This window comes from Cebus imitator, unplaced genomic scaffold (genome assembly GCF_001604975.1).
Source record: "Cebus imitator isolate Cc_AM_T3 unplaced genomic scaffold, Cebus_imitator-1.0 Scaffold253, whole genome shotgun sequence".
In the NCBI taxonomy this organism is placed as follows: Eukaryota; Metazoa; Chordata; class Mammalia; order Primates; family Cebidae; genus Cebus; species Cebus imitator.
The window spans coordinates 1906713-1923319 of NW_016107568.1; the positions used below are offsets into that span (position 1 = coordinate 1906713).

The 16607-nt window shown below is 37.8% G+C and overlaps 1 protein-coding gene across 3 annotated transcripts in view; it reads left to right on the top strand.

Moving 5' to 3' along the window:
- Positions 1-3294, top strand: part of LPXN (leupaxin) — a 41927-nt gene extending 38633 nt beyond the window's left edge. For all 3 annotated transcript variants that reach the window (XM_037728009.1, XM_017498918.2, XM_017498919.2), the window contains 2 exons: positions 1976-2124; positions 2454-3294. In XM_037728009.1, the coding sequence (XP_037583937.1) occupies positions 1976-2124; positions 2454-2723 (419 nt within the window). In that variant the 3' untranslated portion in view covers positions 2724-3294. The remainder of the gene's footprint in view (positions 1-1975; positions 2125-2453) is intronic.
- The last annotated feature ends 13313 nt before the right edge of the window (positions 3295-16607 follow it).

A 16607-nucleotide genomic window follows, 5' to 3' on the forward strand; every position in this document is an offset into this window, starting at 1 on the left:
AGTGGCTGGGACTACAGATGTATACCACCAGGCCTGGCTAATTAAAAAAATTTTTTTGTAGAGAATGGGTCTCACTATGTTGCCCAGGGCTGGTCTCAAATTCCAGGCCTCAACCAATCCTCCCGCCTTAATCTCCCAAAGTGCTGGGATTACAGGCAGGAGACACTGCACCTAGACGGAATCTGTTTTTTGTTTTGTTTTTGTTTTTTTCAAAGAAAAATAGGTCATGAGTCCATACTGATCTATTTGATATAGCATAAGAATACAGTTTTTTGTTTGGCTTGTTTGATTACTTGCATCTTTTTAAATGCTGGAAATCTTGCTTTCCAAAAGCATTAATATAATTATTTGTTTTATTATACAATCTACCTATAATAATTTCAAGAAAAATACCTAAGTATTGTAAATGACTGAATTATTTTTAGTATGTGTATATATACATATATATAGTATTATATTGTATTATTTTATTTTATATCTTTAAGGTACATAACATGATATTTTGATATAAACAATGAAGTATTTACTGCAGTTAGGCAAATTAACATATCCATCTTCTATCATAGTAATCCTTTTCATGCGTATGTGGTAAGAGCATCAGAATCTACTCTCAGCAAATTTCCAGTATATATGAAAACAGTTTAAGATTTCTTTGTAGTTCTTTCTGTCTTTAGAATAGGACTGTATACTCTAAACGCTATTAAAGTAACTTGAATGAATTATTTCTTTTATTGCTCATGTCATGAGTTTGATATACAGTTAATTTGCTTCAACTTGATTCAATTTTGGGGGATTCATATTTTCCTATTTTAATGTTTTCACTTTTTAATTTTATAAAACAATAATTGAAACCATACATATACTTAGGAGCTCTTCATATTAGCTATATTTTTCTGGAATATAATCAGCAAATATTTTCTTCAGATTGTCTTTTGTCTTTGCTTATGGTGCTTTTTTGACGTGTGTAAGTCATTCAGATATATTCTTATGTAGCTAAATTTATTAATATTTAACTTGCTTTTGGAATTTGAGCCTTATTTATTAGTTTTCCTATTTCCAGATTAAAGAGGAATACATCATTAATGATGAGATATGAAATGACATGCACACATTAAGAAAAACCCCTAAGTGTCATTAGCCTTTAGGGAAATACAAATCAAAACTACCGTCAGATAACATTGTACAAATAGATAAATCCATTTGACTGATTAAAAAGGAAATATCTGGAGATACCAAGTGATGTAAAGACTGGGGAGGAACTGAGATTTTCATCACTGCTGGTAAACAATAAAAATAATATACCCACACACACAAAATAAAGAGGAATGCATCTACTTTTAATTCATATACATGGTATGAGTCATTGTGTTTAGATCTTGCATCCATTTGGAAATTATTATTTTGTAGTATTTTCTTTTAAAATATTTGACACTTTTTTTCCCAGATGCTGTTTTAGATATTGGAGGTGTAATGGTGACAAGATCAACAATATGTAGTTTCTCTTAGAGCTAATGTTCCAGGAAGGGGAGACAGACCACAAAGATAATTTCAGATAATGGCAAATGCTATAAAGACAGTGAAAAAAATGATGTGACAAGGAGGGACTGAAGAGATGTCTCTCTGTTAAGATGGTATTTCAGTGATTCCTGCATCACATGAAGAGGCCAACTATATCAAGCTCTGGAACAGAACTGTCCAAGCCAAGGGAATACTTAGTACAAAGGGACTGAGGAGGAATAGCCCTAACACTTATTAAATGCTTACTATGAACCAGACACAATGCCAAAACATTTCACCTGCTTTATTTCATTTGTTTCTTACAGTTACCCTTTGAATCACGTATCAATCATCATCCTATTTTGAATATAAGAACACTGAGGTTGAAAGGGGTTAGATCAAGGGCCTTCTCTCAGTCTCCAGTGTAGCTTTCAGGGATCAACCTGCGACAGTGAATTCCTGATTTTTATCTCTCCAGGCTTTCATGAGAAGGACAAGAAGCCATATTGCCGAAAGGATTTCTTAGCCCTGTTTTCACCCAAGTGTGGTGGCTGCAATCGCCCAGTGTTGGAAAACTACCTTTCAGCCATGGACACCGTCTGGCACCCAGAGTGCTTTGTTTGTGGGGTCTGTATAATTACTTTTCTTTTGAACTTAGGGAAAATCAAGGGTTCTTCTCTCTGAGAGGAAGAGTTGCAATTAGTAAAAGGGTTCACAGTCCTGAATGAGGAATGGATGTGGGCATCCTAAAGAAGAAATGAGATACAAATCCATTGTGGGCATTTACTTGTCTGTTTTGCAAGCAGGCAATCTAGCTTCCATTTGTCAAGAAGCTGAGTGAAATTCCTGTAGCTGGCAGGTAATTAGCAGGAATTTCAAGGCTGAAGATTTTACTTTTCTGACATTTTACCTCTTGACATCTGCATTCTTTTTCTCTCTCTCCTCTCTACACCTAGGACTGCTTCAGCAGTTTTTCTACTGGCTCTTTCTTTGAACTGGATGGACGTCCATTCTGTGAGCTCCATTACCATCACCGCCGGGGAACTCTCTGCCATGGATGTGGGCAGCCCATCACTGGCCGTTGCATCAGTGCCATGGGGCACAAGTTCCATCCTGAGCACTTTGTGTGTGCTTTCTGCCTGACACAGTTGTCGAAGGGCATTTTCAGGGAGCAGAATGACAAGACCTATTGTCAACCCTGCTTCAATAAGCTCTTCCCACTGTAATGCCAACTGATTGACAGCCTCTTCAGATTCCTTATAAAATTTAAACCAAGAGAGGGGAAGAAAGGGTAAATTTGCTGTTACTGACCTTATGCTTAATAGTCTTATAGAAAAAGAAAAGGTGATGAGTAAATAAGAGAACTTCTAGACTTTACATGACTAGGCTGCTAATCTTATTGTTTAGGCTATAAATTCTCTTTCTCTCTTTCTTTCTTTCTCTAATCAGGTACTTGGAGTTAGATCTAGGTCCTTCCATGTAGCCCCTCTACAGAGGTATTTTCCACTTGCATAATTCATTCCAACACTGGTTTTCTTAGGTTTTTCCATTTTCACCTCTACTGATGCCCCTACCTAGCTCTTTTCTAATTTAGTCCTCATACTTGTTACTTTTCAAGTTTTCCCATTTCCCTGTGGCTCACTGTCTTACAGTCGCTGCTGTGGAAGCATGATACCAATCCTAGCTGTTTGCATCTTCCTTCAGTGTATTTTTGTTTTTCAAGAGGAAGTAGATTTTAACTGGACAACTTTGAGTACTGACATCATTGATAAATAAAATGGCTTGTGGTTTTAATAACTCATTGTCATATTTGTTTGGGAGATAAACTTTCTGTTTCCTATGTTATATAATAGGCAGTACGTGCAATTAAAATTATATCATACATCTTGTTTCCTTCCATCCGATGGGCACTTTAAAAATTTTAATCAGAAAAAAATGAAAAGGAGGGACTCCTATTCATTAACTTTTTTCTTTAGTTTTGTCCCTTAACCATTTTATTTTCTGGACTTAGATAATTGAATCATTTTTTAAAATGGCAAAGCTTCTTAAGATTTTTTTTCATTATGCTGTTTACAGAAGGAGAAACTCTGGCTCTCCATTAGATATCTTACAAATTTATTTCTAAAGTAAAAATGAAACACAGTTTCACATTTGCTTCGTGAAGACAAATGAGATGGCTGTTCTTAGAGCACCTCTGAAGAAAGATGCTATATAGCTCAAATGATCATTATTTACAATTAGGAAAGCCAAGCCTCAAAGAAAAATTCCTCTTAAGCATTTGTTCATCTCAAAATATTATAAATAAATGTGTAGAAAAGCTTGCCAGTTATCAGAGAATCTGAATTTCTTATGTTCTCTGAGTTTACTTCTTGCAGTTTACTTTATATAAAAGTAAGCTTCACAAGGACTCACCCTTCTGCAAAAGAGATACTGAGAAGATCAGTACTATATCTTTCTCACCATGGTCTTAAAAATAATTGTGTGATTATTTGTTATAACGAAAACTGGACTCAGAATCCTTGATTCTGAAATAAGTTATGGTGAAAACTTCTTCACAGGAGGTATTTTTAAAAATAGGACACAATTTGATGTTTTTAGATTGACAGAGGACTAGTACTACTTGAGAGAGCTGAAATGGATTGAATGTTTCTTGCCAAACTTGATTATTTCTATGTCCTTTGCTGGAATGGATAATAAAGGGGTTTTGAGAGTTAAAAAAAATTGGCAACAGTTAATTCTATAAAATAGGAACTCCAAATGCATGTAAGATATGTGGGAGGCCACACAGATATGGAACCATCTGGCCTCTACCCTGTTTGGCTGTCTGAAAGCGCCAGACTATACAGAACACACATTCAACTTTTAAACATCCTCTTTACAAAGTCTTCATTCAACGATGTCACATGCAGGTGTTAATATGGCGATGTTCTTGGTTGTCTTGGCAATTTGACGAAGTAAATTTGGAGTTTTAGCCCTTAAAAAGAAATGTTCAGGTGCTGAAATTTTTTATAAAGATTAGCTTTTAATAGAATTTAACTATTTTTAAATGTCAAAGAAACTTCAGAGTTCATTAAGATGCAATTAAGAAGTGAAAACATTTTTTTTCCTACATTGAATGGAAGTGGTTTTATTTGCTCAAAAAGAGATACCGACTTCAGGATCAAAGTTTTAGCAATAAGTAAACTACTCACAAGTAAAAAGTTCTGCTTTTTAAAAACCATGGAAATACCATTACTAAAATTGATCACTTACCTATTTTGGTTTTGAGTAACTTCTAGGGTATTTAAAAAATAAAACCCACCTTCACAGAACAGGGCTTTGCCACCAGTCAATATAGATGTATAAAAAGGAATATGCTCTACAGTTGGCACTCTGTTCTCAAAATTGAGTCCCTCAATTAGTTTCGTCAGGTTTTCTTTGAAGTAAATCTAGTCTCTTCTAAGGTGATACTTTGATAAAGACAGCAATTATTTTTCCATCCAAGTTCTATCATGCGCTCCTCTTGGAGTTGCCGGGTGGTTGCCAGCCACGTGCTTCTGTTTTCATAACCAGTAGGGGGAGCAAGAGTGCTTTTATCAAGCATTTCCAAGCAAAAGTTCTGGGATTCATCCTCATTGGTCTAGCCTAGGTCATAAATTAGTAACTTTTGCTGGGGGACTGAATTCTGCAACTTGGCTTGATCCATATTGAATTATTTCCAAACTTAGAAGCAGGACTAAGTTTCCCGAAAGCACAAGGACTTTGTGGAAGAGATGCAAATACTTTAAAAGCTGCATATTGATAAGAAGGGGGAAGGGAGCAATGAATCTTGAATTCGTATGTTCAAAAGTGAAAATATTGGCGTTTCCGAGTTTCAAGGTAATGGAGAAGGTAAGCAGGTTGGCATTGTCAAGATCCTGAGGGATCATGTCCAAGAACTTTACAGAACCCAAAAGCAGAGGTGGGCCAGGAATGCTGGTGTCCTGAGGATCATGCGGCAGAGACACCGCTCTTCCAGGACCCCTAGGGTTGCACCACTGAGAAGCATCAAAAGCAGCTTCAGTTTGGAAATCTGAAAAAGGAGATCTTCCAGCTGGAATAAAGGTAAGAAAGAGTAGCAACTTCCTTTAGAGGCGAGTGTCTTAGGCATAAGCAGGTCCTCAATAAGGCAATGGCAGCAGCCACTGAAATATGAACTGAAAAAGAAAGTGCCTGTCCCCCAAATACTGTGGAGGTTGTGTTACTATATAAAACTTTCCATCCGTGCAGCACATAAGTGCTGGGAACACAGAGCTCAATGGGGAAATGGAAACCCACTGGGATCCGCCGGATAAAAAAGAAAGAAATCTCAGGTAAAAGCTGGTGCTTGGGTTGTACTTGTTGCAAATTTATAACTTTGCCAGAAGGCAGTGGTGTCTCAAATTTATTCTGTAGGAAAGGAGACAGTTTATGTAGGATGTTCCCCTACCCCAGATATAGTCAATGTATAGTGCCTAAATTAATTTTCCATGGGGAGATGTCTCCTAATTGTGTTTAGGTTCATAGACCATGGATTCTGGACAATTGCATAGACTTCCTGGCATCCTGTTGAGAGCCATCCTTCTTCCCTTCCTATTTTGGATATCATTAAATCACAATAAATACTGTATTATGGGAATAACATTTTTCCTGGGATAATTATCCCAGGAAAGTTACTCATTTCTAGTGAGAGATATCTCAGATCACAGGTAACATTGGAAAAACTCCTATAGCTGAAAATGAACAGACCAAGAAATCAAAGGAAGTTTACTTTCTCTAAGCTTTAACTTAGACAATTTGATTTTACATATTAATGTTTTTGGACTTTGATATGCTGTGTTGAATATTATTAGTGTATATAATTGGGGATGGGACGTGAAATGAAAAGGCAGTAAATTTCTCAGCTTTCTTTCCCCTGTAGTCCAGTTCCTCCACAAAGAACTGCATCTCCCGTTCTTGGTCCATGTTTTTAGGCGAGACTGACTTTAACGTCAGCCTCTGAAATGGGCACAGCCCCAGGTCTGACCAATGAAAGTACTTCCTTGTTTTGAAGAAAGGTGATTGGATCAGGGGTAGACATGTGACCCCAGCAAAGCCAATTGTATTGCTCCCCAGGACCTTTGCTAGATATATTTAGAAAGAATATTCCCATTCGTTGGGATTCTAGTTGTGAGGATAATAAAAACCCATTGCTGCTGAGAAATATTTTTGTCATCACTTAGGAGGAGGCTGTTTGAGAAAGAGGCCAGCACAGAGGAACGTACAACCGAGTAACAGAGAGGCTGTGTTTTCTTTTTTGAGCCACTCAGTTACCATATCAGCATCTAACCATAGACTAGGAAATTATGTGAGCAAATACATTATCTTTTTTGTTTACATTGAACAAATAAACTCCATGTTGGTACAGAATGTATATTGTATATCGTCATGAAAAACTAATCCACAAAAATAGTGTTTGATCCCTTCTTGATGCTTTTTACACTAGTGCATAGTGAAACTCTGTAGTTTAAGGTTAAGTCATCCTGTGGCTAGCTCGTATACAGTATAAACTTCTTGCTCCTGTCCAATTTTGCAGTATCTGTCACTATGACAAAGGGAAAGAAAAAGGTTAGGAAGGTGTTATAATCCTCTAAGATTTAAAACTCTTTTGGAAATCATGGTATTCATGTTGCTTTGTTTAATTATCATCCAGAGAGAACTATTACATATTTGATATTACTGCAATACTCTTTATAGTGGAAAACAGTTTTAAAACATCCAGATATCTCATTTGCAAACAAAAAAGAAAGAAAAATTTGGCAATTATAAGAAAAATAAATTTAGATTTACCCTGTGTCTTAGTCTGTTCAGCTCCGATAACAGAATACCATAAATTGGGTGTCTTGAACCATAGAAATTTACTATCTCATAGATCTGGATATAAGAAGTCTCAGATCAAAGTTTGCAGGGTTGGTTTCTGGCGAGGGCTTTTTTTTTGGCTTGCAGACAGCTGCTTTCTTGCTTTGTCCTCACAGGGTGAAAAGAGAGGAGAAAGAGAGAGGGGGAGACAGAGACCACAAGAGATATGGTGTCTCTTCTTGTAAGGACACCAATCTTATCAGATCAGGGTCTAATCATTATGATTTCATTTAATTTTAATTACTTCCTTACTTTAAATACAGCCACATTGGGGGTTAGGCCTTCAACATATTTTGGAAGGACACATTCAGTATGTAACATCTTGAAAAGTGCTACTTAAAAAAATTGGGTTTATATAAAGTTGAGGAAGAAAAATAAGACATTTATAGTGATTTTGAAAGGGGACCTTAAGGACATTTTTCAATGCTTTGGAGGTTGGAAGTGGTTATTTTCATTATGTGCAATGACACTTAGAAAATATGACTTTCTGTCTCTAGGTGCTCTTGCATTTTCAGACACAAGTTAGAAAATATTGGCAGCTCAAAAATAAAATGAAGAACTGAGAGGGAGATTTTCCCAAGATAATCTGAAAATTTTGAAAGGGAGGAAAAAGTAGGATGAAAGAAACTTACAGGCCATATGAGAGAATTTGTGGATTGGGCTAGGTGAAATTATCAGAGCTTTCAGTAAAGGAGGCAACATGGGCCTTATAACACACTCTCTGTGAGGAAAAGAAAGACAAAGTAGGCAGACTTGTCACTCAGTTCCCTTACACAAACTACCTGGTGAAGCTGCTACTTATCCTGGATTGTCTTATAGTTTTGAGTTTTTCTAGAAGTGGATGCCGAGGCTAGGATTTGTGTGCAGTACTCTCTTTAGGAGGCAGTTTCTAGATGTACAAGCAGGAGAGCCAAAAGTGAGACAGAAAAGGCAAGGAGGCCAACTCAGTGGGCATTAACGAACAGGCTACTGTTTTGGGAAGTTGGAACTCAATATTTAGAGGACCTCTGGGATTCATGGTAGAGTACAAGGGGTGGCCCATCAACCCTTCCACCCCACTCTGTCTTCCTTATGCTCAAGCTGCATGTGCTGTGGGGCCAAAGAAAGCCCTTCTTCTAAGTCACAGGCACTTTGAGTAGGAAGCAGCAGTGTGCACCTGCAGTAAGTGCCAACAGGTAGGGGTGGGAACTGATGCCATTTGTTGGAGAAAGTTATGGACGGGTAAGGTTAAAAGGAAAAAAATCATAGCAAAGATCTTCGTATCATTGGCAATCACAAGACTTTGAATTTGTAGTAAGCCATGCATTTGCAAAGTTTTATAACATTCCCGGCTCTATGAAGCTTAATGTAATTTTATCTAAGGTAGTATTAGTAGAGGGGATAACAGAAGGGAGAAAGTGGGTGAGGATTTCTGTTTACCTCTGGAAGAAGCAGTTGATTACATGAATAGGTCAAGGTGACTTGATTCAGAAACAGAACAGAAGTTTGTTAATTCTTTGTCTGGGATGCTTTCTTTTAGGCTGTATATCAACAATGTAAAGTGCCCATGAGGTGAATTTTCAAGGAACAAGCAAGGGCACTAGGGCATTAAAGTGATCTGCTCTAGGCTACACTGTTTTGGTTATGTTGGCAAGAATAGCAGCCATGGCATCAGACAAACCAAAATTTAAATGTTGAATTTGCCACTTGCAAACTGTGAGTGAATTTACCACTTGTAAACCTTGGTTAAGCCACTTATCTTCTCCAAATTTAGTTTTCATAATATGTTAAACATGGGCAATAATACTTCCCATGTGGGTTTGCAGTGGGGATTAACTGAGATAATAAGTGAGAAATGGCTTTGTAACTGCCAAGTACCATACATAAAAGGCATTAACAAAATAGTCCAAGAGATATGTGAAGAAGACAACACAGCATCCATTCCTAGCATTTCCATGGAGACCATGAAACCATAGCAGGCTTTTGGTTGTTTTTGCATGATTTTAGAAATCTTTTTTAAGGCTCAGGATGAAAGCTGATGGAATTGAAAATGCTGGGAGATTAGGAGAAGAGCTTGAGTTTGAGCTCATAATCTTCCTTTGCAGCAACATATTGACAAAGTAATACTCAGGAGTGAACGATTTCCAGGGCACAGGAAATCTATCCAGTTAGCTACTTCCCATAGATAGAAAATAGCTCATCCAGGTCAAGGAAGCATAGCGATGAGAAAAGAGCTCAGGAGCCTCCCAGGGCCAAGATTTTCCGCTGCCTGCCATAGGTCTAACTATAATCCAAAGGAAATTTCTAGGAAAACCTTTGTTATCACTATTATTTAAAATAATTCAGCTTGGCAAAGACACAATTCCATATGCCTTCTGATCAACATCTAGGTGATGGATGGTACTCTGTTAGCCAATCCCAAACTCACTGACGGGAAAATTGTGGTCTTTTCGTATGTGGACCATTTGAGACTGACGCAATTGAGTTGCAGTTAAAAGGTGGGGAGGACTTTTGGTTGTGGGTCTTGACTTCAGGTTTGAGTTTCCATCCTGGCTCCACCACTTACTAGTTCTGTTCCTTCATGAATGTCTCTTGGATTTTGAGCATTTATTCATTCACTCAGGGAAAAGAAAGTTGAGTTAGAAGTCTAGCTCCTAGGAGATCAGAGTTGAGAAGTGATTTTTGGATCTAACTGGACAGAGATTGTAGAGATGGAGATATTGGTGATTTAAGAGATGTAAGGTGATATAACTAAACCAGATTCTAAAGGACACAGATGATATGGAGGCAGTAGCCTAGATTAGAGTTATCCTTAGGAAAGAGTGTTCCATCTTCTATGTGTTTACATATGTGAGTGTTTTGTAACATAGCAGACGGTTACGGTTTCCTTTTCAAAAGTGGGAGCAAGATGTATTTCAAGATATACCAGTTTAAACTGTTTTCACTAGCAAATAGCCCCAGGGTTTATCAATTTACAAATCAATACTTTTCCGTGTTTGTTCATAATGAGAAGCATACAGTGCTACTTTAAACTACCACATCTAGTGATCTAAAAGCTAGTTTGGTGAGATAAGGACAAATAAATTTCCCGGAGGTAGACTCCTCAATTGATATATCTGAACCTTCTCAAATTTATTAAATAGAGAATCATATGGGATTTGCATAATTCAGTAGGTCCTTACTGTCCAAAGGCACTGTTCTAGGTTCCAGAAGAAAGCTAAGATGAGTAAGGCATAGTCTACCTTCAGAAAATTTACAGCCGAAGAAGGACCCCACATTCAGTCTCTAATATAAGTTTGTTCATACTGGATGGTTTCTGGACAATATTTTGTGATAGGTAGGAATACAGGAGTGGGAGGAGCTAAAGTATTGTGTTCTGTTAAAAGAAACAAAAAAAAAAAGACATAATGTACAGGAGTAAGTAACACGGCAATTTGAAAAAAAAAATGTTATAAATAGGATACACATGTTGTTTAAAACTTCAGAGAAAAACTTCACTTTGGAGATGGCATTAATTTGAGCCTGCAAGTAAAAGTGATTTAAAAAGGCAATAAAACTAGGGCATTTCAAACTAAGGGAACAGCCTGAAGTCAGCCAAAGGGGGATAGCATGCATGGTGTGGTGAGTGAAGGTAGGAGTCAGTTCATTAAGCATCCACGGTGTGCCAAACACTGCGGTGTGGGCACTTTGGGGTCTATGTGGATAGAAAGTAGGATGTTTGGTGGCTCTCAAGAGAAATAAAAACTGGAAAGACTATTCCAGGTTAGAGTGCTTTGAATGTCAGGCTTGGGAAGTGGGACGTCATCTTGTAGGCAACAGTCATCAACTATGTTGACTGCAGTGGATCAAGGGGAGAATGGGAGGTGGCAGAAGCTGTGACCACACATGAGCTGAGGTTCCAAGTTTTCTGTGTATGCCCTGTTGTCCCACCGGACTTTACCTACAAAATGTTATTCAAAGATAACTCTTTGAATAATTTGAAGATGAAAATCAGAAGACATTAGCCTCCAAGGGTGGGATGTTTCTGAGCACCGGGTCTTATGTGACTGCACTGTTTTGCACATCTGTGAAGCTAGTCTTGGAGAAACCTTCAAGAATATTGTTTCAGCGAGACAAGAGAAATAAGTGTTGAGCTTTATGGCATATCAGGGTGGCTATAGTCAATCATAATATGTCAAAATAACTTACAGAGTAAATTTCAAATGTATCACCACAAAAATATCAAGAGGTGATGACTATATTAGCTTGGTTTAATTACTTCACATTGTATATACATATCAAAACATTACATCATACTCCATAAACATAATACAATTATGATTTGTCAATGAAAAATAATATAAATATACAAAAAAGAAAATAATATTATTTCAACAGAATGGAGTAGAAACAGTTGAAGCTACAATACAGTGGATTAGGAGAAAATGGAAGATGCTGTGGACCACTTTTGTTCATTTCGATGGTAGAAGGAAGGATACTGGTATAGCACAAGAGTATATTAGGATGGGAGAAAGATTTTTTGAGCATTTTTGGGGAAGGGATAGGTAACTTTAGAATGTCTGTTGACAAATGGGGTAGGAGTGAGTAAGAAAGGATGGAGGGACAGGGAGTAATTGCTATAGTACGGTGTCTCCAAAGTGAGTAGAGGTGGATCAGTGGCATAGATGAAGGGGCAGCCTGCTACAGAAGAGGGGGAAATTCTGAGGTAGAAAGGCAGAGGAGGACAGGATGGATTTGGATGGATAGATTGTAGTGAAATTAATATTAGATGGCCTTGATTTGGGAAAGGAGATGAAGGAAAACACATCCATTGAGAGTGCATTTACCTGCATGGGGTTGTGGAGTATGCAGACACTCAGAAAATTCTGAGAAATTGATGGATAGAAATAAGTCTGCAAGTCAGCAAGCATTGAAATTAGGCCAATTAATAACCATACCATGGAGTCTAAATGTTCAATAGAAAGAAAGAGTTGCCTATCTCTCACTTTAAATCAAAAGCTAGAAATGATTAAACTCAGTGAGGAAGGCATGTCAAAAGCTGAGATAGGGCAGATGCTAGGCTTCTTGTGTCACACAGTTGTCCCAGTTGTGAAAGCAAAGAAAAAGTTGTTGAAGGAAATTAAAAGTGCTACTCCAGAGAAGACCTGAAAGATAATAAAATGAAATATTCTTATTGCTGATACGGAAAAAATATTAGTGGTCTGGATAGAAGATCAAACCAGCCACAACATCTCCTTAAGCCAAAGCCTAACAGAGAAGCCTCTAACTCTCTTCAGTTATGTGAAGGCTGAGACAGGTGCGGAAGCTGCAGAAGAAAAATTGGAAGATATCAGAGGCTGGTTCATGAAGTTTAAGAAAAGAAGACATCTCCATAACATAAAAGTGCAAAGTGAAACAGCAATTGCTAAGGTAGAAGCTACACCAAGTTATCCAAAAGATTTACCTAACATACTTGATGGAAGTTACTACACTAAACAATATCTATCTATATCTGTCTCTCTATCTATTTTCATTTATTTGAGACAGGGCCTTGCTCTGTCACCCAGGCTGGAGTGCCATGGTGAGATCTCAGCTCACTGGAGCCTCCACCTCCTAGATTCAAGCGATTCTTGTGCCTCAGTCTCCTGAGTAGGTGGGATTACAGAAGTGCACCACCACACCCAGATAATTTTTTTTTTTTTTTGTAGGGATGGGGTTTCACTATGTTGCCCAGGCTGGTCTTGAACTCCTAACCTCAGGTGATCCATCCCCCTCTGCCTCAGAAAATGCTGGAATTACAGGCATGAGCCACCATGCCTGGCCTAACAATAAATTTTTAATGCAGACAAAACATGATTATATTGAAAGAAATGCCATCTCCTTTCATAGCTAGAAAGGAGAAATCAATGCCTGGCTTCAAAGCTTCCACGGACAGGCTGACTCTATTGTTAGGGGCTAAGAAAGCTGATGAGTTTAAATTGAAGCCAATTCTATTTATCATTTTGCAAATTCTAGGGCCCTTAAGAATTACGCTAAATCTACCGTGTGTGTGCTCTATAAATGGAATAACAAAGACTATATTATAGCATGGTTTATTGAATATTTTAAGCTCGCTATTGAGACCTACTGCTTAGAAAAATACATATATTTTTCAGAATATTACTGCTCACTGACAATGTACCTGGTCACCCAAGAGCTTTTACGGAGATGAACAAAGAGATTAATGTGGTTTTCATGCCTGCTAATACAACAATCAACCTGCAGCCCATGATTCAAGGATTAATTTTGACTTTCAAGTCTTATTATTTATAAAATACATTTTGTAAGGCTATAGCTGCAATAGATTGTGATTCCTCTGATGGATCTGGGTGAAGTAAATTGAAAACCTCTGGAAGGATTCACCATTCTAGATACCATAAAGAAAATTCCTGATTCATGAATTCATGTTATTAACATTAGCAAGAGTTTGGGAGAAATTGATTCCAACTCTCGTGGATGGCTTTGAAGGGTTTAAGACCTTAGTGGAGGGAGTAACTGCAAATGTGGTGGAAATAGCGAGAGAATTAGAATCAGAAGCGAAGCTTGAGGATGTGATTGAATTGCGGCAATCTCATGACAAAATTTGAACAGATGAGGAATTCTTATGAATGAGAAAATAAAGCGGTATCTTGAGATAGAATCTACTCTTGGGGAAGATGCTCTGAACATTGTCAAATGACAACAAAGGATTTCAAACATTCCATAAGTTAGCTGAGAAAGCACTGGCAAGGTTTGAGGGGATTTACTACAATTTTGAAAGAAGTTCTCCTGTAGGTAAAATGCTATCAAACAACAGTTCATGCTACAGAGACATTTTTCATAAAAGAAAGTCGATCGGCTGGGCACGATAGCTGATGCTTGTATTCCCAGCACTTTGGGAGGCCAAGGCAGGTGGATCACTTGAGGTCAGGAGTTCCAGACCAGCCTGGCCAACATCGTGAAACACTGTCTCTAATAAAAATACAAAAACTAGCCAGGTGTGGTGGTACATGCCTGTAATCCCAGCTACTTAGGGGGCTGAGGCATGAGAATCACTTGAATCCGGGAGGTAGAGATGGCCGTGAGTCAAGATCACGCCACTACACTCAAGCCTGGGTGACAGAGAGGTACTCTACCAAAAAAAAGAAAAAAAAAAAAAAGTCAATCGATGCAGCAATCTTCAGTGTTGTTTTATTTTAGGAGATTGTCACAACCACCTCAACCTTCAGCAAGCATCACCCTGATCAGTCAGCAGCCATCGAGGCCCCCAACCAGCAAAAAATAATTACAACTCACTGAAGGTTCAGGTGATTATCATCATTTTTTAGCAATAAAGCATTTTAAATTAAACATGTTTTGGACATAATGCCAGTAGACACAATATAGCGTAAACACAACTTTTATATGCACTAGGAAAAAAAAAAAAAAAAATTGGTGACTTGCTTTACTGTGATATTCATTTTATTGGAGTGTTCTGAAACTAAATCCCCAGTATTTCTGAAGTTTATTTGTACTTTATGTTGATTAACTTTAATTTTCAACAGCCCCATAATGAGAAGGAGTGCAGTGGAGAGACTAGGTGACATGGAAGAGCCTTCCAGGAACTAGGAGGGAGAGTTGGGATTTGAACCGATGCATTTGGCTCTAACTGCAATTGTCACCTGTGGGCTGTGGTGGCTGTGACCTCCAAGGTCCTAAGAGGTGCTAACATTCTATGTGGCCATGAAATTACCCTTTTAGGCAGAGGGTAGTTTCTTGATTTTTCTTGTAATTCCAAAGCATTTTCCTATATGAACTTACTGGTCAGTGCTGCAAGGAAGACGAGTCCTCATTTTCCCAGCCCCAACACTGGGAACGGCTCATCAGGTGAAAAGCTTGAGATGGCCTCAAGGTGGCAGCATTAACTCAAATATGGATGGACAGACCCTGGTACCTGGCCTTGAAGCAATCCCAAAGTCAGAATTGGCCCTTGCTGCGTTTTACTTTTTCTAAAACCCCAAGGTGTAACTATTTGAAGGTGAAGAGTCAAATTGATCTCGTGAGGAGACCAAACAGTGAAGACGCTGAAGGTGTTAAAGTGGAAAAGCAGGAGTGTTTCCCAGGAATTAAGAGCCTTTGGAGGGAAAAGAAAGAGGATATATTGAGCTCCATGAAGAACGGATGCGGTTCAAAAAGATTAATGATTCATCTGTTATCCGTTCATAAGTGGCTGATTCTAGGCCTCTTACTTGCCAAAACCCAGAATCACCCCACTTCACCATGTTCATGGTCTTCATTTTTATCTGTTTGATTTTTTAGAGTATTAAACACTGATAAAGGAGAGTACTAAATTATTTTATAAAGTCAGATATATAGGCTAGATTGTCTCAGTTGTGAGTGTTGAACTTACAGGTGAAGTTTCTCTTCTTTCCTCATCTTCTTCCTCTCTCTTTCTTCCTCTTCTCTCCCATTCCCTCCCCTTCTCCTTTTCTTTGCTTTCTCTCTTTATCTGTCTTCCCCCATTTTTCCCTCTTTCTTTCTCGTTTTTTTTCCTTGGTTGTTATATTGGTCAAATAAATAATGACAAAGAAACCTAAGTCTTTAGAGACGGACATGTGGGTCAGGTGATTAGATGCTACAAAATTCCAAGAGTATGCAAAAATATCCTTGGACTCCTATCACCTAGCTTTCCACTTGCTTGGCCACTTTATATGTCTTCTCTTGTTTAAAAAGAGTATTCTAACAGTGGGCTTTTTCTTGGAAATGTTTTCATGAGAGCAAAGAAAAAGTAAATAAGCTCTACTTTTGTAACTAACTGTAGTGGAACATGGATTTGTGAGAACCTAAGAAAATATCATTTTCTAGATTCTGAGAGCATCTCTGCTTTTCCACATTTGTTCCCAAGAGAAGCAGTAGAGCACAGTGTAAAAATATACAGAATTTGGGTCAGACAGACTTGAGCATTTCATTACTTTCTGGAACTGTAAGATGCTCCAAGCTTCTCTGGCATATTCCCTTCTCCACTGCTAGAGCCAGTCATTCCTCTAAGCAGCCTTGGTTTCTGTTATTAGAGAATAATATTAGAAAAATATTATTAGGTAAATTAGAAAAATAATTATTAGATAAGTAATATTAGGTATGTGTAGAAGTTTTCATATCTGTAAAATTGGAAAGATAATATATTTCTCGTAGAGTTATATGAATGTTAAGTGAAATAACACAAGTATATACTGAACAAAGGGCTTGAAATATAAGAAGCT